Here is a 23920-nt window from a genome sequence, read left to right as displayed (position 1 = left end):
AAAATTAACATGAAGGAAGAGAAACAAATGAAAAATAGGCGAAGGTTGAAAAGTTGTGCTGGTTTTTAATTATAGTATAGAAATAATTTACAAATAGCTTGGGTTTAAGTTTGACAGAAATTACATGTATTTATTAACGAGTAAATTCAAACCAAATATTTCACATTCAAAAGGTAATATGGAGACTGTCATTGAAACAATTTGGACAAGTGGGCTTTTTTTTCTTTTTTTCTTTTTTTCACTCCCCAAATGGCTATATCTTAATATGGGCTCAAGTCTTGCCCAACAATGACAGCTGTTCATCTGATAGTAACTTCTTTCCAAGTTTTCTCCCCACCCACCCCGGGGCCCCCGGTCTCTGTCTTGCTTTGTTGTTTTAAAATATGCATGTCTCTCCGGAATGCCAGTCACGGGTCCAAACTTTGTGTGTCCCAACCTCCCACATGATGAAATGATCCTTTTAAAGCGGGCTCAATATGTCTCAATCTGCACTCCTCTTCCTTCTCTAAAGCTTCTGGGTTCGGGACACAGCCCAGAAATATATTAATTAAAGCGCACTACTACGGACTTTTTTTAGCACTGAGGAAGAAGTGGTTGGATCAAGTCAAGCTCTGTCAACGACGGATGGATGAAGATTCATGGCAGAAAAAGCAAAAGAAGAAAAGTAAGGTTCATTTTGACGCTCTCTCTCTCTCCCTCTGTCAATTCATCTCCTCCTCTCTCGCTTTCCTTTGAGTGTCTGTGTGTCTGTGTGTGTGCGTGTCCCTTTTGCTCAGTGTTCGTGTGTGTTCCTCGGACTGAAACGGATAAAGCCAGGGGGAGTGAGCGAGAAAGAGAGAGAGAAGTCTGAGAGAAAGGGGAGGAGGGATGTATATATCCGTAAAAAGTGAAAGAGGATGGACGTTTGTCTATGTTTGTGTGGGTCCGTATACACGCATGTGTAAAGGCTTGTCATGACCAAGAAATGAATAAAAAAAATTGGCATTAAACTACAAAGTGCAGGCTTGCTCACTGGTGTGCCGCGTGTGTACAGTATATGAACCCTTGTTTGCGCGAATGGTGGCGTTTACGCGTGTGGAATAAACCACTACCAGGGAAGAAAAAAAGGAAACCCGGATGGTCTGAAAGGAAATGCTTGGTTTTGAAGGGAGAACGCTTGATTCGGATGTAGCAGAGCGTTTCAGCTCATGAACTCCCAACTCCTTCTGTCATGTCTGAGAAGATGTGTGCATATTTCTCCCTGGCAAAGATATGCCTTTTACAAAAAGACAAAGACAACTGATCATGATTGATGGGGGGCTGTGTAACAATGAGCCGCTAAGTTTTCAGGGGAAATTTGGAGGAAAGTTTGAAGTGAAACCTGCCAACCTGTTGCTTCTGCTCCAAACATAACAGCAATATCAGCACCAGAATAACATCCCGTGAGCCATGCAGCATCTCATCCCATCATAATCCACTACTCCAAAAATGTAAACATACCAGCAGTGGGAATCATTGGGAGACCTGCACAAACAAATTGAATTTAATTACTGTGTTCATTTATTAAATTCAGATACGTTTTAATAGACATCCCAACAGTCTGATTATGTCAACATATGGGAGGCCGTGCAGCAAGGCCCGGGCTTACATACCTGATAACGCCTGGGCTTTTCAGCAATATTTACGGCTTCTCTTTATAATACACTCCAGATGGTGAGTGACTGTGCCACCGCAGTCAGCGAGCTCCTCAATTTTTACTCAGCAGCATTTTGTTGCAATTACATCAGCGCTGGGACAGAATTTATTGGTGACCCACTTCCCCCGCATTATATGCATAAATGAAAATTTCAAAAAGAAATTAAATTCGTCTACAAAAAAATGGTGAAGTTTTTTTCTTTCTTATTTATTTATTTTATTTATTTATTTATTTTTCGCACGTGACTTTCTACTATTAGGGAAAGGGGGAAATAAAACACAAAAATCTCATTAAACACACTCTTCAAATACTCCCCTGTTCACCCCTGTTTTTTTTTTTTTTTTTCAGCCAGTCACTCAAGCAGAATAATGCGTGTAAAGATATAATCCACTAAGCCTATACTCTCTGTGCTCCCTTGCTATATTATCCACTGACAATAAATTGGCAAGCTTTTTAGCAGATATCCAGCGTCTCAACTGAAACACGTGCGAAATACACTTGCCAAGGGTTTGTGTAAAAATACAAAATTTGTTTATATATATTGCATTACCACATTAAGTTTAGTATGGCATGATGAACGCAAGTGTGTCTGCTGTGGAATAATTCCAATGTTTGTTTTTTTTGAGTGATAATATAATCATAAACACATTATCTGAACTGAACAAAGCACATTTCGAATCATGAAATCATAAATCATCTATCTATCTATCTATCTATCTATCTATCTATCTATCTATCTATCTATCTATCTATCTATCTATCTATCTATCTATCTATCTATCTATCTATCTATCTATCTATCTATCTATCTATCTATCTATCTATCTATCTATCTATCTATCTATCTATCTATCCGTTATAGACTGTTTAACTGTCAAAGCTGCACCAGCTCATATTGTTGCTGTCGGTGTTCACCTGGATTGCTCAGAGAGGCTGCTGTAGGTCTATTATGATTAACTGAAACGAAGCATTGAAGGGTATTTTTCATGTATGCCACTGGGAACCGCTCCTGACAGTGGTAAGGTTTCCCATTGACTTCCTTAAGTCTCTGTTTGGATCTCTTTCTCTCTCTCTCTCCCGGCCACCTCAGAGGCTTGTTGATAAATACATGCCTTTTTTTCCATCTTACTCAGCACCATCCATCAAATTTGTATGTCCACGTTACACTGCTGTGCTTAGGGGAGAGCGAGGATGCCAGCAGGCGTGCAGAAACACACTCCAAATCGTCAACAAGGGATGCATTTCTGTCTCTACACAAACTAAATAATTACTTCGCACTTCGTTCTGGTCATGTTAACGTGGTGAATTGTCTTAAATCAGGTTATGCTAGGGTTATGCTGTTTTGGAGATTTAGAAGTGGTCTTCTGCTGTGCTCTGAGGGTTAATAACCTCTTCACGCACTATAACCACTGCGTTTTGATCCTAGTAATACGCTGGATAGAGCGTTTTTTTCCTGGCTTGCCCACGGCTTGGACCACTCTACAGAAGACCAGTCGCCCTGTGGTTGCAAACTCTTTGTGGCCCCACATACCGCCGCTGTGATTATAGAAGTGCCCCCTCTCCCTTGTTAAAGAAGTAAAGCTCTAATCTAGCCTCTATGTCGCCCCCAAAGCCAGCTTGCTATGTGTACGTGTGTGTCTGTGCGCGCGCATGTGTGGGGACAAGTGGGGGTCGGTCTGAGCGAGAGGAGAGTTAAAAAAAAAAAAAAAGGAAAAGAAGAAGAGGGGGTGGCGGGGTGGTTATAACGTAGTGGCCCTTTCCTTCGTTTGAGTGACACGACCCCTCTCTTCTCTTCAAAGGCCATGCAGAAATAAACGCATCTCATTTGAATGGCGATTTTCTTGGTGGTATTTTACAGCCAAGATTTCTGGAATAGGAATGTGTTTTTTTCCTGCAATATTGAATTGGGATGGTTCTGGTGGCCGGGTATTCAATATTCCCATCTCTCCACATGCAGCATTCTGCAGTCAGTGTGGTATTTTGTCCATGACTACATCACCAACACTACCCCCCCTCCACTCCCGCGCCCCCCGCCCCGTCCAAATTCATTTGCATCCGCTGATGATATCAGTAAAGAATTGCTGGCACCATATGAGGCAGGGTGGGGGGAGAAGGCTTATTTGGATAAAACTGGACCGCAGAGTGGACACGGCCCTAAAGGTCAGTCGCCCATTCATGTTAAGGTGGCAGGGGGTGTGTGTGCTGGGAGGGGGTCGGCATGGGGTTGCCAAAGAGGCTTATTTGAAAGCGGGCGTATATTTGAGGCAAGGGAGTGAAAAGAAGTGGACCACAAAGCTCGTCATACTTCAAATACGCCCCGTCACATCTTCACTCTTTCCTTTCCACGCAGGAGGCGGGTATATAAAGTGGGGTCTCAATGCTATGGCATGGCCTGCAGAACGCGCAGCAGAAAATAAAACACGAGGACTGAAAAGTAGATCTTAGAGGTTTAGGTGTATAAAGAAAGTCGTCTCCAAGGTTCTCCTTTTAGTGCTTTCCTTTGATTTGTGCAAATAAAATACTGAATGAATTAGAAATAAAGAAGCCAGAGTGGTTATCAGAAAGCCCCTTTTTAATGCAGCTGATATGGAGTATTTCACGTAACCTCGCGGGCTTGTTTACAGCACCATAATGCTGAAGAGATAGAAAACCTTTTCTGAGATGGTTCTTTATAGCACCAAAATAGGGCTTTGCTATGGAGCAAGCCTATAATTTTCTGATTACTAGGCTCTATGCTACAATTTTGGTAATAGTGCAGAATTTCAAGGATTTACTTGTGAGGCAAAAAGAAAAAAGCGGAATATAATGGTATGTGCGCGGTATATTTCAACAGAATCAACTGTTGAAATATACATATATATATATAGAGAGAGAGAGATATATATATATATATTTTGTGCCCATGCAGTCTAAACCTCTGTTTCACTACAAAGGATGTACAGCATCATCATACATACACCTACGCTAATATAAATAATTTAAAAAGTAGTTTTATACTTCGAGATCATGTTAAAAATGGAGAGTCAAAATTATTTATTTTTATAGATTTTTCCACAAATTAAAACACTTTATAATAGGTTGATTGAGCTTTTAGAGATGTACTATTACTCTAGAGTGCTTTGTTTACATCGCCTATGCATTTCTTTATTTTTATATATATATTTATATGTATACACCTATTGTGGACTCAGGTGACAAGGGGCCGCTGTTTGAATGAAGAACAGTGAAGCTTGATCACTTTAGATATATAGCTCTGCATTGATTGCTGCGCTAATAGAGCGTGTACCCACACTCGCGATCAAGCTTTTAACGCTGCTATCATTATTCCTCATCATTATTGCTGCTTATACTGTATGTGGCTATAACTGCTATTGCTATTACTGCGCCATCATTATCAGCAATGATGTTAAGGGAACACGACTTAGTTCTGTCTTTGTATATGAAATAATGGCTGCGGTGAAGATGATTGGGTGGGTCGTACCATAGGAGCATATTACTGACCATTTTACTCACAAGGTTCTGCTTTTTCTCGCTTTTAATGTGCCGAAAGACCAACCTCTTAATACCACCGAGCAGTAATAGGGAATCTCTTTCTTTCCTTCCCTCCGCATACATAAAACTGATTCCTAACTAAACCCTCGGCAGAAGATGTATTATTTTTCTTTTGGTACAAATACACATCCCGAGTAAAATGTTGCGATTGAGGTTAAGAGTGATAGTATCAGTAAGTTTGTCAAGTGGGACAAATAGCAGTTCTTTGAAATAAATAAATAAAAAAGTTCTCCGATTTTGAGTTTGACCACTGATCTGCTGGTTTGCCACCTTGAACCCTCCGATGTCCAATAAAGTTGGATTCGGTGGAGAAGTAAAAAGCGGCACACGCTACAGTAACAGTAATAAATGAATTTTGGTTGAGTAGTGTCTCACTCGTGTACAAGCAGTAAACTTGTTTGGAGTGTCTGAGAGCGCTAAACCGCGGTGCTTTGTTGTGGCGTCCCTCTGCGCCCCTGTGTGCTGTCTGCGTAAAGGCAGCCTCCCTCTCGCAGACCCTTCCACGGTGTCATTGTTTCTACCTTAGTTTGCTAGATGGCGCTCTGCGTTGTGGGACCCTCTGGCACAAGAAACGCCTCATACCCCCTCTCTCACTCTCTCCTCAGCTCTGCTCTCAGCCCACAGTGCACGGCGAGCAGCCGAGCAGCTTTCCCGTGACAATTTTTTTAAACCAAACATTTTCGCAGCTGAAAACGACTTTAAAGCATATTCCACCGCTGTGTTCAGATACAGACTTTTCCAATTACATTACCCTGTGTCGACCAACATTTTTTTTACAGCTGTGGGGACACATCGATTAAAACCAGCGATCAGTAATGCATTTAATTGCAGTGGAAACTGATAATAACTCAGACTGTCATACAGCATTTGATCTTTTAATAATTGTTTGTTTCAGAAATGCAGCATTGCAGAACATGTATTCCAATTAAGTTTTAAATTATAATGAACACTATAGAAAGCCTTTAAATATTTTAACGATTTCACTTTAAATTTAAATAAAGAGAAACACGCAGAATCAAAGGATGTAACAGTAAAGTTGGACTGGGACTCACACACAGCAGAAATATCAATATTTTGGCCATGAGGAAAATCTATTAACGATAATGGCACGTCATGTCTATAAGAAATGGCGTTTCAAGTGCAGTAATCCAAAACAAAGAACACTTTATTAGCCTGTAAAAAATAAAATAAATGAAAATTTATTTGAATCTAATTTGGCGTTTATTTTATTTTTATTTTATTTTATTTGTTTATTCGCGGTCGTCTGTCAGACTTCAAGCAATTTTGGATTGGTTATTAGCAAGGAAAGGGGTCCATTGTTGTGTTTGCTGAGTGGTCCACTCTGCTCTAAGATATACTGCTGCAGTTACACTTTCACTAAATAGCGGCTTGTCGGTGTCTGACGTTGATGAATGTGCTGGAGACTTTGAGAGCCTTTTACAGCTGTCTTAAAAAGCGCCGTGGCCCCAGACCAGCTACAAACAGATCAGGTGCAGGGGTCTTAATGCGACAGTCAGCGACAAAGAATCACACACTGTTGCACTGAAACGCAAATATTTTATTTTGAAAAAACAAGTTGGCTCTTCTTGTCGGTTGGCGTTGAGATATTATTATTCTGAGATTACGAATTGGATTATAAATATAATTAAAACGAAGTTTTTATAAAACGTGAATTTTAACCATCTTTCAAGTTGTCAACAGATCACACGAGGAATCCAGAAAATAGATTTCTTCTTATGTGGCTGAAGATGAACACAGTGCAAGTGCAGCCCATGTGGGCTGTGAGTCATGGTTTTGGCTTTTTCCCCCCTTCCTGTGACTTCATTTGCTCCTCACATGAAGACGGTTAAGATACAAAATGAACTCCAGTATTATGTTTGGAGTCAGCTGAGTCAACAAACTTGGATTATTTTTTCGATTAAGTTCTTTAAAAAAAATTAAAACTTGTATTTTTAAAAAATAATTTAACTGTACACTTTGATGAGGAAAAAAGATTGATATATTTCACTGTCTGAGTAGCTCAGTAACCTCCTTCCCCATGAAATAAAGTGGATGACGACAGGGTGGCTTTCACAAAACACACACACACACACACACACACACACACACACACACACACACACACACACACACACACACACACACACACACACACACACACACACACACACCACAAACTTGTGGGCATGGGCACAGAAGTTGCCGAAGCCGGAGCTCACTTGGTCCCTCTGCTTTAAAGAACACTGACCACAGGCAAGGTTTCATGGCTGATTGAGCTGTATTATCCATTTGTTCTCGACTCCATCCCCAACTCACACACACTCACACTTCCTCCCCCGTTGGATCCTGGGTGGTGTGGCACAGCAGGCTCGCTTGTATACTGTATGAGGGGGGCTCCCCACCTGCAGCCCCTCGGAGGACTCAAACCCAGTCGGATTTCACCCCGTTTCCTTCAAACCCATCGTCTTTACTGCTATTTACATGAGCTAGCCTCCACATTATTAGCAAGCAGAGGGGAAGAGAAGGAAGCAGCATTTTTTTTGAACAATAGGCACAGGCCCGTTATACATTTTGAGTGTTTGAGTAAGGCTCTCTTGGTATTTGTTTTCCACGACTTAACAAGCCATCATTTCAAACCTGCATATAGAATTGAAATAGCTCAGAGATCCCGCAGGCAAAGGGCGGGCTGCGAGTTCAATTAAGGTGGAATAATGCATGGGGACAAAGCCAATGATGACCTCGATTGAAATTGATCAGAAAACGAGACCAGAAAACGCATTCACGGGAAAAGAAAACACACGCACGCACACACAGTAGCCTCTTTGTTGTAACTGAATGTTACCTCTTTGTATCTGCACTAAGGCCTGTCTGCCTCTGTGAAATTGCAGGCTACTTAGATTTTAGAAATATTTCTAATTCCCGAATAGAAAGCTAAGATTTTAATACCACAGAACCTATGTCTAGACTAAGTCATTCATTGTATGACATCTCTTTCTCTCCTTCCTTAATCGAATTTGCCACATTTAAGCTGGTATGTGCGGATTTTGACGCATAAGCAGACATTTGGGCTCTATCCCTGGAATGACAGAGAATACGATGGTTTGTCATAATTTCTTAAGAAGAAAACACGATATTTCACCACCACAGTGGGATTTTAACGAATTAAAATAACTCACTGCTTGCCTGTGATAAAAAGGTATGGGATTGAGGCGCATGCTTGTTAAGTAACTTGCTGTCAGTATAGTTAGCAGTGCTCTGATATGGACGGTGGCTGCAGAGCTTCATCTCTTGGGGTTTTAATTAACAAGCTGTCTCAAAGCTGTAGAGCTCCATCAAACAGCCCCTCGCTCTCTCTCGCTCACACACACTCGCTCTCTCTTTCTCCACCAGTAAATCCACCCCCAGTCAGTGCCTTGGGCTCTCTCTCAAACTTTAGACATTCTGGGTCCCAAATCAACTTGTTACCACAGTATGTGCACCACCTGATAGGGTGTAACTACTATGAGAAGATTTGCAAAATATAAAAGCAAAAATATTTGCTTAGCATCTAGTTTCATGCACCGATGCCCACGTTTGTTCACCAGACATCCACATACTGTACGTATTCTGTTGGGTTTGACTTCAAGCCTGAATGGCGCGTGGGGAATTGGTGCTTTCTCTGTAAGCTATTGCAAGGAATGACTTCCATCGTCTGTTTTCATACTTCTGTTTTTAATATATATATATTAACTCTGCTTTGCTCCAGTCTGCAGAACATGCTCTGATCGATCCTATAAAATATTTGATAAACTTAAATAAGAATCTTTATCAGATCCCATATATTTATATATAAACACACAATGGCCTAAGTTACTTTAAGTTTACAGGTTAAGATTTCATATTCATAATATATCACAGGCTTTAAAAACATGCTGCTCTTTCATGTCTTCATCACCCAGTAATAAAGAAAAAAGTTACACGTGCAACAAACCTTTACAAGAGAAAAAATCCCACTGCCTAAGCTTCAGTTATGCAGTAATAAACATGCAAATACGCCTTCATAACAATGTGAATGCACCCTCATTTATTAATTTCAGCCATTTTTTAAACGAACATTTTATATTTCACCATGGCAACTATTTGGGGTTTAAAAAAAAAGAACGGAAAAAACACTTCACCACTTCCTTTTCTAGTTGCTGGAAAACTTTTTTATGTTTAGGATCATTGCGATGAATGTGACCTGTTTGAAATCGAAGAATAGAGTCTTAAAGTGAGGGAAGTAATGTAGGGAAGGTTGAATCCCGTGAGAAAACATAAAATAAAGTGTGCTTAAGTGTCACTGTGTGTGGTTTACATAGGTAGTCAGTGTAAACCGTCATCATCCTCTTGATGTTGATCCTCTACCACAGTGCTACAGAGTGTAAGCACTGGCTTCAGAAAAGATTTGTCTTTGGTAAAAAAAAAAAGAAACAAAATCTCTCTCTCTTTCTCTCTCTCTCTCTCTCTCTCGCTCTCTCTCTCTCTCTCTCCCTCTCTCTCTCTCTCTCTTTCTCTCTCTCTCTCTCTCTCAGCCTATAGTAAACTCCCACTGTGGCCCAGACGGGGGTAATTTGATAGCAAGGCAAGGTCAAGACAGTGCGCTGTCCATGGTACTGCGGCGGGGCAGGCTGGATGTTATCATCAAATTAGACAGGACAAGTTTCAAATCGATGCCACCCCCGGATGTCTGGAGACCGCCACCAGCAGTCGGAGTTAAAGTCCTAACAAGTCCCCCCTGACAGGTCAACACCTCAACACAAACACACACCTCTGATGCAGCAGCCTACAGGTCAGCAGCGCTGTGTTGGCGAGATAAGCACCAATCCCATTGAAGGCTCTAAGTGAAATATAGCTTTAGGTCCAGTACTATTCTGCGGGCCCTGCATGGGACTGGGATGAGGTTGGATATCATAATATTTTTTTTCAACCCATTTATTTGACAGTCTTTATTTATCATTGAGAGGAATACCGAGGATTATTAACAGAACACACGCGCGCGCTCAGCCGCACACACACACACACACACACACACACACACACACGCACACAAAGAGAGAAAGAGGGAAATAAAAGTTTTAAGTCAAGCTTATATTTCTGGATGAAGTGCTTTTTCCCCCACTGATGATAACTGTCAGCAAAAAGGTTTAGCCAAGACAAAAATAATATGCTTCCATCTTCACAAATTCAAAGAATGAGATGTTTAAACTGTGTTTTTGATGCATACGAACTCAAAAAAGAACACTCTCTTTTATAGTTTTTACATTAAAAAACGTTGCAATACTGTAAAATATTCTTTTGCATAATATTTTTCTGAAATAAGCAGTGATTCATTTCTTAGATCCCACTGGGTACGAAATTTAAAAAAACACTGCATGTTTTTTGTTGTTGGTTTTATAATCTAAACTGCAAATTGCAGGTTTTGCTATGAGTTCATCTCATTAATAATTGTTTGAAACTAACGTTGCATGTGTTGGCAATTCTACTCTGCTTATTTTTATTATTATTATTTTATTATATATTTTTATATTTACGACAGCTCATTGCATTTCACTGAATACTAAATAATTAAAGGCGCGAATCTTCGCTGTCTTCGGACAAAAAGTGAAATCTTGGACTTTATCTAGCCTGCAAGTGTATTATGGGCTATGCATTATCCGTCTATTTGTGAAAGATCAAAAGTGTGTCGGAGTTGAGGGGGGATCTCAAAGAAGAGGGAAGAGGGCACTGATTAGAGATGCTGCCAATCTGTCACCCCCTGACAGCTTTTGCTGCGGGGATAAACAGCAATAAAGTCTAGATGGCCGCTGTGCTGTTAACTTCACACTCACTATCACACACACACACACACACACACACACACACACAGCTCGCCACCGGAGGAACAGGTAAATTCACTCAGCTCCTCACAGCCCCCACCCCCTCGCCTATCATCGCCTCTGTCTCCCTCCCTGCATGTCAAACTACCCCTTCCCTCCGTCAAACTCTCCCCCTTTTCATCCTCCCTGCTGACTCAGGTAGCACACACAATGAGGACCTTAGCGACAAGAAAGGAAGCTATTCAACCGGATGGAGAGATTGTGGACGGAGGGAGAGGGAGAGAAACGTTATATTTGAATGGCTGATAAAGAAACGCAATAGATGGGAACAGAGTCTAAGCCGTCGGGATAGAAAGAAGGGGTTAGGCATCACAGAGCAGGCTGCAAGGTGACTGCAGGCCCTTTAATAACACAAGTATATTAACTCAGTTAAGCACTCAGATTCAAAATGAACCCAGCTTCACTTAAGGGGCCCCGCGAACCCCAAAATGCACATAAAAACATACACCTGCCGAATCCAAGCACCTATATTTCCTCCAAGCCCACCCCCCTCTACCCCCCACCTTCCACCTCCCACCCGTCCTCCTCCTTCCCCCTACCCTTTTCCCAGCTGTCTATCATGGTGTGGCCCGGCTAATTTGAGTTCATTGGATGGCAATAACTTCATTTAGACCTTCATCTCTTTTTGGGGTGGATGTAATGAGGATGCAGGGTGCTGCCAGTGAAAGGACGCTCCCTCAGTAATAATAACTTGGATCTTATTCTTACCCCACGCATTGCCGTGTTTATCCTCGGAGGGCTGCGTCCACATGATGAAACTCATCTATAATGTGTGATTTAATATCGCCTTGCACTCTTTTTTTTTTCTCTCAGAGAATTTAAACCCAAAAGAGAGCAGACGGTCGGCAAGTTTAGGGTAGAAGTTATAAAAATAGTTGTTTGCTTTCTTCTTCTTTTGATCCACCATAACTTTTGTCAAAGCTTTCAGTCTAGATTGACTTTTTTTCTCTTTGAAACTAGTTCACATAGAAAGATTTAAAAATATATGTGCATGAAGAAAATGCTCCATGTAATTTTCTAGTTCCGTTGCATTGAATTATTTTGTGCTAATTTAAGAAATATTAAAATATGCAACATTTACTGAGCAGGCCAAACTTCATATGGAAAAATGAGCTTATTTGACACCGTCAGATAACTGTTCAAGATATGTGAGAAATGTATTTTCAAAGAGGAAAATGTGTCTTGGTAATTCCTTAAAAGACATTTTAATTTTTTACGTTTTATTTTGTATTTATTTATTTATCTCTTTTTTCCCAGTGCAAGTCACGGCCCTTTGTCTAACCGCCATCTAATCGATATCTTACCACCTTAAATTCGATATTGATTCCGGGAGGGTTGTACTTTACGGGATTGAGGAAACACCTCATTATTTCGTTGCTTTAAGTGCAATAAAATAGTGTACAGTCAATCTTCCTTTGATTGATCCGTTATCTCGTTGTTTTATTGTACTGTAATATTTTATATTTTTGTTGTTCCCTTTTATTACTATTATTATTATTATTATTATTATTTGTGATTTACCTTCTTAAGCAGAACCACTTCCGTTTCGATTTTAATTATATATATTTAATTATAGCGTTGTTTCTATAATATTATGGTTTAAATCTGTTTGATGTGATTGTGGATTACCGAGAAGATTTTATAATATTTAGTTATATGTGTATTTTAAATTTGACCGTATTCAGTTAAATATCGAAAATATGTTTTATATTGTGTTATTACTGTGTTATTCACATTCCGTAAAGCCTTTATTGTGATAGCGCGTAGATTAGGTCAGTCAGGCACAAATATAATTTTCAATAAAAGATTAACTCATTTAAAAAAGAAAGGATTCGTGGTCTGTGTGGTTTACAGCCTATTATCAAATATTTTTTGCTCTTTTATAACTTTAATGTCACTCTTTGGATTTAAATCTTCAGGATAAACCGGGCAGCTGGTTGAGAAATAACGAATGTATATCGTAAGTAAACTTTTTTGGGGGGGAATTAACATGGCTGAGATCTGTGAGCAGGAAATTAATTCTCCTTCCCCTTTTATGGTGTGTATACACTAAGGAAATAGAGGGAGTCATTATGTCACATTAGAAAAAAAAACACGTGTGTAATTTAAAACGGCCACTTGCCCATATGATAATTTGACAAACTATGATGCCAATACACATTGTTTTTAAGTAATCAGATATCGACTCGCATTTTACTCTTAGAAAGGCCCAATCACAGGCCCACCTAGAGCCCCTTCATCTCGCCTGCCATTCATCAAGACAAAATGACCAATTTTCCCCAGTAAGTCTTCAGTGGCCTGTTAAAGAGGGCCAGTGAGCTGTGTTATACTTCCTTTCCTCCCTCCATCATCGCCTCTTGCCTAACATTGCCTTCCTGAAATCATCAGAGAGTATAGCCCCAAATCTTAAAAGTCAGTGCCCATTCTTCAAATGTATTAAATTTCAGAGGGTGTTTCTTTTACTGCAGGAGTCTTTAGGCCAGCAAAGTATCAGAGGAGGTGTAATTGAGGGGGCGGTGAGGGGATAGAGTAGCGGTCCGCCTGAAAGCTGCTATTAAAGCCAAATGGACAGAACACCGTAAAACGGCTCTGCCAACAGCTGTCCCACAATCGGAGTATTATATGCCAGGATCCTCGAGAACGCACCACACACACATTAGGCCATGCTGCTGATGTAGTGGCTACTTGTAAGTATCAGACAGCAAAGCCAAGAAAATAAAATACCAACGAATAACCACGAGAATGTCCCGATAATATTCGTGTTATATTCCTGTGGGTACTTAGGGGTAGCTGCGCTTCTTGGTGATTTTGGTCTCCAAAGGCATTTTTCACTTCTGTATAAGCCCCGATTTTCTTATAATGACCTGGGGAATTGCAATTTTGCTGGGATAGCCGAATTGCTTTGCATATTTTCACCCATTATGGTTATATTAGTGGGGTTTTTTCATAAGAAACTCCAAAACAGGTAGAAGCACAGTCTGGATAATATTATATGTGCGTCCGTCGATTAAGCTCAAAATTGTTATATGTTAATAATTTTTTTCTGGGAACGTTTTGCTTAAAATATGCACTGCTGAATAATAATAAAAAAATATATATAGCTAATATCTCACATATCAAATGATCCTCAATTTATAAGGGGATTTTTAAAAAATAAATATTTGCAGTTTATTTGGGGATGGTGGGTGGGAGAGACTTCAACCTTTAAGAACAGCTCACTTTAGGAGCTCTCTTGATGCAACACTTCTGACCAAACTTTGCACCTTACAGCTGTGATGCACCTTCCTTATCTTGGTTATAGTCTTTCCGAAATTTGATGTCTTTGTCCCCAAGTGTTGTTTCAGACTGCGACTCCTTATGAGGATTCTAAGCAGAGAGGCGATTGGAGAGGAGTTGTTTTCCAGTGGATTAAATGGTTTCTCTGCAAGTCAATGAATATGTAATGACGTCTAACGAAACCGGCCAAAGAACTCTGTGCTCTTGTATACTGGGCTTATATTAATAACCCCATCAGCTGAGGAAAAACGTGATATAAAGTTGAGAAAGAATATAGGGGGAAAGGAAGTGAAGGAATACAACTTTGAATGCATCTTCAAGTCTAAGCCAATTTCCCCAGTGTTTAGATTAAATATATATATATTTGCTCAAGTCCTGAGACGGAAAGAGAGAGGGCAGAGAGAGGTTCTTATTTGCGGCGAGAGGGAAGGGGTGGATTTACATTTATGAAACTGAATTGGAAATATTGTTCCTGATAAGCAGTCATGCCAATAATGTAATTGAATTGAATTAATAAAAGGAGAGGCGAGATGGAGCGAAAGAGAGTCCCTCTACCATGATTGTGAAAGATATTTTTTTTCCTTAGTATACCCGATAAAACATTGATTGTTGCAGTTAGTTGACCCGTAAAATTTGGGGGTTAGTTTTCTCCTCTGAGCTGAGCATATAATTATGCAAATAGTGATCTGACAGTGATCCGCTGGAGAGTGTTGGAGGAGTGTGTGTGTGTGTGTGTGTGTGTGTGTGTGTGTGTGTGTGTGTGTGTGTGAAGGGGGTTGTCAGAGGGGTGACATTCCAACTTTGCCTAATGCCTGGTTCCTTTGGAAAGAGTTCATCTTCTGCAGGGATGGCGTGCATATCAGAGGGAACGGGAGCAAGCAAGCGTGACAACAACTCTCTTAAAGTGAAAATTGAAATATCAGGCGGTGGCAGCACACTGGTTCCCCAACTTTTCTTTCTTTTCTTTTCTTTTTTTTTAATGTCATGGTCCCCACCCCTTCTCTCCAAAAAGCTGACATTACAGCACAGACCCCCCGTTTGGCAAGATTTCACCCTAAAGCTCCGCAGCTGATGTTATTTTTTTTATTTCTTTTTTCCCCCTGTTGCAGATATGATTCAGTGTGGAGCTGTCTGTTACACGAGTTGACGACACCAGCTGGGAGAAAGTGAATCCTTATAGCTTAATCAAATCAGACATACCAATACATTCACACGCTGGGCCTGCTTTTATCGAGGGAAGAGATAGAGGAAATCAGGCTTTCTGGTTTTGGTTTGGAAATCCTTCAAACGTCAAGGTCCAACTTATTCTCCTTTTTTTTTTTTTTAGGAAACACCGAAAAAGCGTAAACTAGCGCCAGACTGACTGACTGACTGACAGAAATCGTCGTTGTCATGGGGGCGCCCATGGAAGTGAATGACCAATGAGAGAAAGTTTGTCTGCTTTCTCGCAACTTTCGATATTTCAGCATTATCTATAAAATAGCCAAACACTTAACAGTCTATGAACAATTAAGTCTTAAGGCGCACTGATTCTTGGTCGAAAATATAATACAACCCCCCTCCTCCAAACGTGTATTAATCGGGTGCCTTTGATGACAACTGACTGGAGGTCCTAATTTATGATACCACTACATCACTGCTGTGGACAGAAGGCGGGTTATTTAATTAAACTCAGAAAATTCTCGCTAACACGAGAGTGGGGTTTTGCCTTTTCAATATCGCAGAGCTGTGAAGTTACATACATATCCCGAGGAAGTTCTAAACACATTTAAGACGGAAAGTCGAGCCTAATTCATTTGTGTGTGTGTGAGAGAGCGCGAGTGAGAGAGAGCGAGTGTGTGTGTGATTGAATGCCTCTCTTTAATCTGCGCTCTGACACTGTGTGAGGGGGACTCGCCTGGTTCCACTTGTTGTTTCGGGGGTTAATGGAAAAGATTTCTAAAGATTTATTGAGGGGGCGTTTAATGACCTGATCGGTTTCACCGTGTGAAAACAAATGATGCCGTAAAACCTCGCTGAGTTAGAGGGGGCTCAGTTTGCCTAAATTAACGACCAAAAAAAAAAAAAAAAAAGGCATTACAGTTTGTAGTTTGTTTTCTCTCTGACACACGTATCGCTCAGTTTAACGCTCTGTCTCCAATATCATTACCTTTAAGGATTTTTTAAAAAATATATGCACAATTAAAGTTATGACCCGTTTCACTACAGAAACAAAGCAGCACAGCTATAGTAAAATATACATTTTTGAAAGTTTAGAAAACTGACAAAACACGTGGTCGACTGTTTGGTAGCAGAGGCATGTTTGGTGGTTAGTATTGATTTCACGTTTGGAAAGTTGTAGATACAACGGATGTGACTTCACTTGACTTTTTCCTCGATCACTTGACGCGTTCACAGCTGTCGTGGCCTGTCTGCGTTGTGGAGTTTTCCTTATGGTTTTCTAAATAAGTAACGTGCGCAATACCAGCCGTGAAAAAGTCAGGACGATTAGCGCGTCCATTCCAAGAAAACAAAGAAGAAGAAAAATGAGAAAAGGAAAAAAGGAGAAGCACACGGTTTAAAAATCAAGATTTAAAGTTTATTTGCTTTGTTTTAATTGGTTATTACAACAATGAAATCATGTAAAAGTACAGTAATTGCTGTGCTGCAGAAGCGTCGAAAATAATTAAGACCTTCAAAACTGAAATGGATCAAAAGCGAATGAAACTATTTCAGAAAACAAGAAAAAAAAAAAGAAACCTGGCAGGAAACTTTCAGTTTCATAAAACCAAAAAGCTTGTGCTGTGATTAAACAAAATAGGCGTGTTTCTCAATCCAATGCAACAAATAATAAACCATCTGCAAAAAATAATGACTTCAAGAACAATTGGCGAAAATATTCCCCTTTTATTTCCAAACTGTGCTTTGGATTTAGGCTGCTCTTACATCTTTAGTTCCCTTCACATATGGCTTGCTGGATATTATTAAAAAAAAAAACAGTGAGCAGAATCTTGTTTATTCCTAAGGCAACAATATACAAATTGTAGAGTGAAAAATGAACTGATCATAGTTGAAAAGGAGAAAGATGAGCAAAGATATCTTGAAATGAAACTCATCAAATCAAATAATAAGCCAACTTCTTTTGCTGAAACCTGGAGAGATCTAAATCAAATTAAAAGGAAATTAGGCCTGCAACCATCAGCCGCACTTGTCTCATTACAGCAGAAAGATAATCCACAAAAGCCTTCAACCATACACACAGTGGGCAGAAAAGGCAGGATTTCAGTGTTCAGTGCGGAAGTTTAACAATGGAAACTGTTTTAAAAAAGGATAGAAAAGGGTAGGAATGTTTGAGAATGTGTGTCTAAGGTATCATATGATTTAGTATGCAATTTGGGGGTTTACTAATGCCATGACACATTAGAAATGCACTCCATTAAGCCTTGAGTGCTTTATAAAACATACCAGCTTTATGGAAAAAAAGATCATGTTTAAGACACGCAGTCAGATTATGTGCAGCTGAGCAGGGAGCTGACTTTGTCACTTCTAAGTACACAAGAAGAGTACTTTGGTGCGAGGAAAAAAACTGATATGTTACATTTCTCCAACATCTAAGGAAATATCATTCCGGCTTAGAATAATATTGAAATCTTGGATTTCATGACATGTGTAAGGCAATATATTGAGGCTTTATGAGTGTTGTGAGCTGACTTCTGGCTCCCGTTAAAATGAGATATCTCACGAACCCATTTTGATGCCTGACTTTAAATGATTTTAAATATGCTCAGTGTCCTGAATTTTCCATATTCAGAACAGGTTGTGTTTGTTTTATTTGTTTCATCACATCCAATCAGCCACAGACATCAATTTCAAGGATATCAAACTGGAGAAAAAGGAAAAAGTATATATATTTATAATAACCAGAGAAATAAGCTCTCCACACTTTTGCAAATCAAACTCATAGATACACTAAAGTAAACACTTACTCACTTACATGCGCTGAGAAAATATTGGCTTAATATTAAAAAATAAAATCATAGTCATAGTGTCTGTATGAGACACTGCCTTCAAATTTCAGAAATTACGAAAAGTCTTTCTTATTATAATAACTGCAATTCCAAAAAAAAAAAAGAAAAGAAAAAACAAACAGCTTAGAATCACACTCACAAATCTGAATGAGAAAAATGAGGTTTAAAAGTTTTTTTTGATTATGTGTGTGTGAATGAGTCAAACAATAATCATGAAGCAATCAAAACAACTGCTGTTAAACAAAAGAGTTAAGAGTATTCACTCTTATTAAAAAAAATACTTGCGGTCGGTACAGGAAATGATACCAAACTTACCACAATGTACCACACGGCATGAGCTAATTTCAGGGTGAGTGGTCCAGGCTTTAGGACCGGGGGGGATGATGGAGAGGAGACTGAGCGGTGCAGACTGGAGGGCAGGCGGGGCATTAGCTCAGTTCAGGCTGATGTCAGGACAATTAGAGGTGCACCACAGCGCATTGTGCACAGCGCCTGTCAACCTTAATCTCTGCTGCTGTGGCCCGTACCCGCAGCCAGGCCACAGCCCACGGGAAGCGCTAACACTCAGGCCCATATTGCTTTGACAGTTGCACTCAACCAGAAGTAATGCAAAACGTTATTGTGATGTATACACAGTGACCCTGTACTCTTGTCTCTTACAACAAGAAGGCTATGCGTGTGCAGAGTCAGGAAGGGCTGGGAGGAAGAAATGACACTCGGGGAAAACAGTGGGGAAGGAAATCTGGTAGGAGGTTACAGAGGAAGAGAGAGAAAATAAAAAAAAATATCAGAGGACCTTTTCTGCACTTTAACCTCTGCGCCCTCCCCAAATCTCCTCTTGTTTCGAGTCACTGTTGATGGTTCTCTACAAATCTTGGTGCTTGTTTTTGTGGGAGCCACTGCGTGTGGTAACAGAGTTGGAGGTCTCCTCTGCCTCCTCGCCTTCTTTTGCATGGAACTCACTGAAGAACCTGAAGATAGAGTCGAAGCTCATCCAGGAAGTCAGCTCATGCCTCTCTGTGCCTGCGTGGAAAAGATAAGCACAAGTGCATACCAAGATATTTACTGACTGTAATGTTATATGAAAGGAAACACATGATCAGTGCTAATATAATTTAAATTAAAGCTCTGCATTCTATATACTCACCATGGCAACGTAATAAGTGAAAAGAAACGGACACTATTACATAAGATTTTTAGTCTCGTAAGATTCGCAAACTCCCACAATGCTCCGTGAAGACCTAAACCCTTATGTGTGAGAACGATGGCAGCCTATGACCTGTTAGCCCAATGGGATAGCCTTAATATGTTATTCAAGCGGATACCTGATAATCAACAGCGCTGCACAACCAAGGAGATGGAAAGAGGTCCTTCCAACAAAACTAGATATATACACAATGGGTGCACTAAGTGAAACCAGTGGAGCGGTAGTCATTCGTTCCAAAGGACTAATTGAGAAAAGGCCAGACAGAAGTTGGAGAGCGATAACTAGTGAACATATCAGGTGGTCTGGCAGTGACGGGGGGAGGCAGAAGTGCAGGGTTTCCCTCTGACCTTCTCCAGGTTAGCAAGTTCCCAAGTTGGGGTCACGCTGGAGCTTGAAATCTGGTACATGCGCGTCAGGTTCCTTAGGGTTTGGGTGTCACAGCCCAGCCTTTTAGTTTGATAGCTCAACTGGATGGCAGAACACCTTGGCTGTGCCATCCAGTTGAGCTAGAACTAACAAGTTAGTTGTAACACGGAATGGTTTGTTTGTGCCACCTCTCGTTAGCGTCTGACTGCAACTGAACCTGAAAAATGGTGTCCTGCAGTTCACCCGATGCCTGTTATTAGATAAAACTAAGGGTTTCATACTTTGATAGATGGATCTCAGACATGTTTGCACACAGAGGAATGGAGGAAATCAAGAGTGGCTGTAATGAGCTTTCTTTTGTGAATCTTTATTTTCACCTCTGCATCTGCAGCCTTTTCTTCTTAGGGACTTACATTTGTTCGAAACAATATTACAATGACTTCCTGTAATTTTCCTGGGAGCATTTAAAAAACAAAAAGCAGTTAATGATTTAGAGCTGCTTGAAAAAAAAAAAAGACGGTCCCAGGAGAGAAAAGTCGATAACCACAGCCCTTCTCAATGAATCGAATCTCTACAATATACAGACATACCTTTTTACCTCGGTTCCTTTTCTCAGTGCCTTTCACTTTCCATCCTGGCTTCCTCCTCTCCCCACAGTGCACATCGTATCAGCTATAAAAAGCTAGACTAGAAGGCCGCCGGGATACAATTAGGAAGCAACTTAAAGGCTCTCACACCATAGACAGCCCTCTGATGACCACTGCACTGACCCCATGTTTATTAGATTGACCCTTGCCTGGAAGCATTAATGGAGATGGTGTGTGTGCATGTGTGTGTGTTTATGTGTATGATTGTAAGCAGGTATAGGGTTTTGGGCTGAGAGGGAATTTGGGTTCCAGGTACCAGTGGTATGTTTGTGTGTGTGTAATTTGCGCGTACGAGTATATAAGGGGGTTCTCGATCATTCTGAGACAGGGGTTTGCACTGCACGCTATATAGCAAGCAGATGGCAGTCAGTGCCTTGGGTCAAATTTACTGGCCTGGCAATCATGGTAGTCAATAACCCAGCACTCCCGGTGACTCCACTACCTGTGTAGGGCTCATCATAACACCTATCCCTGGAAACAAAGACACAGCCCTCTCACACCTCTAATCTATCATTTATATCCAATTTGAGGCACTGTGATCTTTTTATTCCACCTCTTCTATTCTCCCTGTCTCATTGTTCTCTCTCTCACTTGTATTTTTACTTCTGTTTTGTCTCTTTTCTTTTTTCTGCAGAAGCGATCAATGCCGCAGCACTTTCCAGTTCATCTTGAACTAGCGGTGAACTCCAGAATTCCGCCAGCGTCTCCACCCTATCCCATCGCAGTTCAGGGTCACCAGGGGGGTGTCTCTGTGCCGATATGCAAATAAGCCCGTGGCCCTTCAGTGACTCTGGCGTTAAGCTCCACCCCTTCTATATGGTAGAAGCTTTGAAATAAAATCCTCTCCCCCAGACAACCTTCGCACACACACACAGATATAAACCCACTCTCATGTAGACTTAAACAGGCCTTTAAAACTTCCATCCATTCCTCCTTTAATAGCCAAAGCGTGTTGAACCTAATGGATGTTGTCATAGCTGAGATGTGACCACTGATTTAGAGGAGGAACCCCAGTGACCAGGCGAAGAGAGGCAGAGACAGAGGGAGAAGAAGAAGACAAGCGAGAGTTATGTCAGCTACACCACAAATCAAAGTAATATCTTTTAAAAACTGTGGAAATCGATGGTGTCATCTGGCTGTATCTTGTGGGTAAAGGAAACCCATAAACAGCCAATTAGCTGATAAGCAGACTGTTTTTTTTCCTTTATGAAGAAGTGATTTTATGTATTGGCAAAACAGCGTACAATGGACAAAGAGCTCACCCTTTTTAACTGTAACTTGTATCCTGTATTTAAACTAAAGTACACTGTGTAGCTGTTTCGTACTTGTGAAACAATTAAGTTGCATGTACAGATTTTAACAAGTTTACAGTAATGACATTAGCCTAATAAAGTTTGTTTTAAATGCAATAACGGTTTCATTCATTGCCGTTTCAATAATGATGCTGTCGAGCTCCACGACACTGGGTATCGTCACGGGGAATACAGAAAATTGTCTTTAGTTTTAACAGTGTTTATAATTACACTGGAGGAAAAAACAAACAAACTTAGATTAATATTGCACGTAATGATGACCTACAGGTAAGGCAACGCATACACACGACAATGTTTCACTGTTTCCCTGTTTCACTGTAAGGCAGCAAAGAGCCGGTACAGAAACATGTCCTGTGCTGAGAGCTCCCTTATGTGCTCCGTGCTCCAGTCATGGAGCAGTTTCAATGTAGTGCCTGACCAGTGCCCTGTGTTTGACCATTTTGTGTGTGTTGTTTGAGCCTGGTGAAGCTGCCTCATTATGTGACAGACAGAGAAGAGTATTTGATCCTGGATATTTGGCCTCCTCTTCTCTGTCACAGCCACTGGAGCCCTCTCAAGGTAATTGACTGACTGTTTGATCTCCCTCTGACTCTGCGCTGCTACAAGATGCTGCCACACACACATAAACACATTCATCAATTGTAAGTGTCTACTCATGGATGGAACACACACATACACACATGCGGGCACAAACACACACGTATACTCACGCACACAGTTGTTATCATTTGTGTGCAGTGAGGTAAGGGAACAGAGGAGGAGATTTTTGAGCTGAAAACAAGGAAATTCCTCCATAGCTATGGGCCATGCTTTCTTCCCTGCGTACCAAATGCTGCATGCTGTTACAAATGGTAATCGGCTCTGATTGTCACAAATTTCAAAACAAACGCTAGGTGACTGAAAAGCCAAAGTGACGCCCCGAGTGATACTCCAACAGGAAGTGCAAATCAAAGCATGCCGACTATAATTAGGTTCCATCTGGGCTACATTATTTAAAGCCGCAGCAGTTAATTGCTTGTGTACAAATGGCCTATTTTATTTGAATCAAACTCTTTTTTTTTTGTGATTCGTAATTACACTGATGTGAAGGGGGCATATCTCTTTGCCTCACTTATAATATAAATCCATATTCAAATTATTAAGAGTACTTTGAGGCAGGGGGAATGTAAAGTGATGATACTTTTCTTTGTGAGAATTGAATTTCTTTAAACAATTATGACTGCTTAATCAAATATGCTGACATTTGGGTTAAACATTTAATGAGCTTCAATTAAAAAAAGGAGATGAACAACGATATAATCACGGAAGAAAATATTTTTAAAAAACAGAAAACCTAACAAGACTAATATACATGATATTATTTCACGCTGAAGCAAACATTTTCTCATTTCCTCTTGTCAACGTTTTCATCAAAAAAAACAAAAAACCCCCCCACAAACAGTGTATTATCTTATCAATTTCCTATTGACGGTAACCTAAGCTTTTGTTTTATCTCGATGTGAGGTAGAGCAGTGCACTGTGGTGCGGGCCTGGGTTGGTTGTAACCTTAGTCAGGCAGCTGTTTGTGGAAACTATCTGTTGCATGGATCAGCGGAGGAGAATCGCTATCTGTATCCTGGTTGTCAGACGATCGGATTTCTGTCCCTGACGCTCTCTGATATTAGATGATCTTCCGAGACTACGTGCGCAGGCACTGTGTGTTTGCGTGTGTCTGGTTGTCCACATGCAGTGCACATAACTGACATACAGTCAGCTATGCTTGTTGTCACTTTGCTTGCCAACATGCCTAAAGGTCAAGAATGTCATTTCGTCCCACATGGCTGTCTGTAAAGGGGGTGTGACATGTTGCCACAGGAGACGAGGTCAAAGAGAGCCCGGGCAGGTGACAGGTGGTCTGCAACACCACCAGAGCAGCTCCGTCCTCTGTAACAAAACATGAAGACTATGTTTTCAGTCAAAAAATGTATTAAATTAAATTTTACT

General features: G+C 40.6%; 1 protein-coding gene and 1 long non-coding RNA gene across 2 annotated transcripts in view; one reads left to right on the top strand and one right to left on the bottom strand.

Moving 5' to 3' along the window:
- The first annotated feature begins 378 nt into the window (after positions 1 to 378).
- LOC145432326 (uncharacterized) lies at positions 379 to 22033 on the top strand. The gene is made up of 2 exons (XR_013912615.1): positions 379 to 664; positions 21259 to 22033. It is a non-coding gene; the product is annotated as an uncharacterized LOC145432326 (long non-coding RNA).
- arb2a (ARB2 cotranscriptional regulator A) overlaps positions 18490 to 23920 on the bottom strand; it is a 164326-nt gene continuing 158895 nt past the window's right edge. Inside the window, exon 11 of the mRNA XM_026188413.2 lies at positions 18490 to 19427. Coding sequence (XP_026044198.2) covers positions 19270 to 19427 — 158 coding nt within the window. The 3' untranslated portion in view covers positions 18490 to 19269. The remainder of the gene's footprint in view (positions 19428 to 23920) is intronic.

The sequence above is a fragment of the Astatotilapia calliptera genome, chromosome 12, assembly GCF_964374335.1.
Source record: "Astatotilapia calliptera chromosome 12, fAstCal68.1, whole genome shotgun sequence".
NCBI classification, from domain to species: domain Eukaryota; kingdom Metazoa; phylum Chordata; class Actinopteri; order Cichliformes; family Cichlidae; genus Astatotilapia; species Astatotilapia calliptera.
The sequence above is the reverse complement of the archived record's forward strand: the minus strand, read 5'-3'. Positions and strand labels throughout refer to the sequence as shown.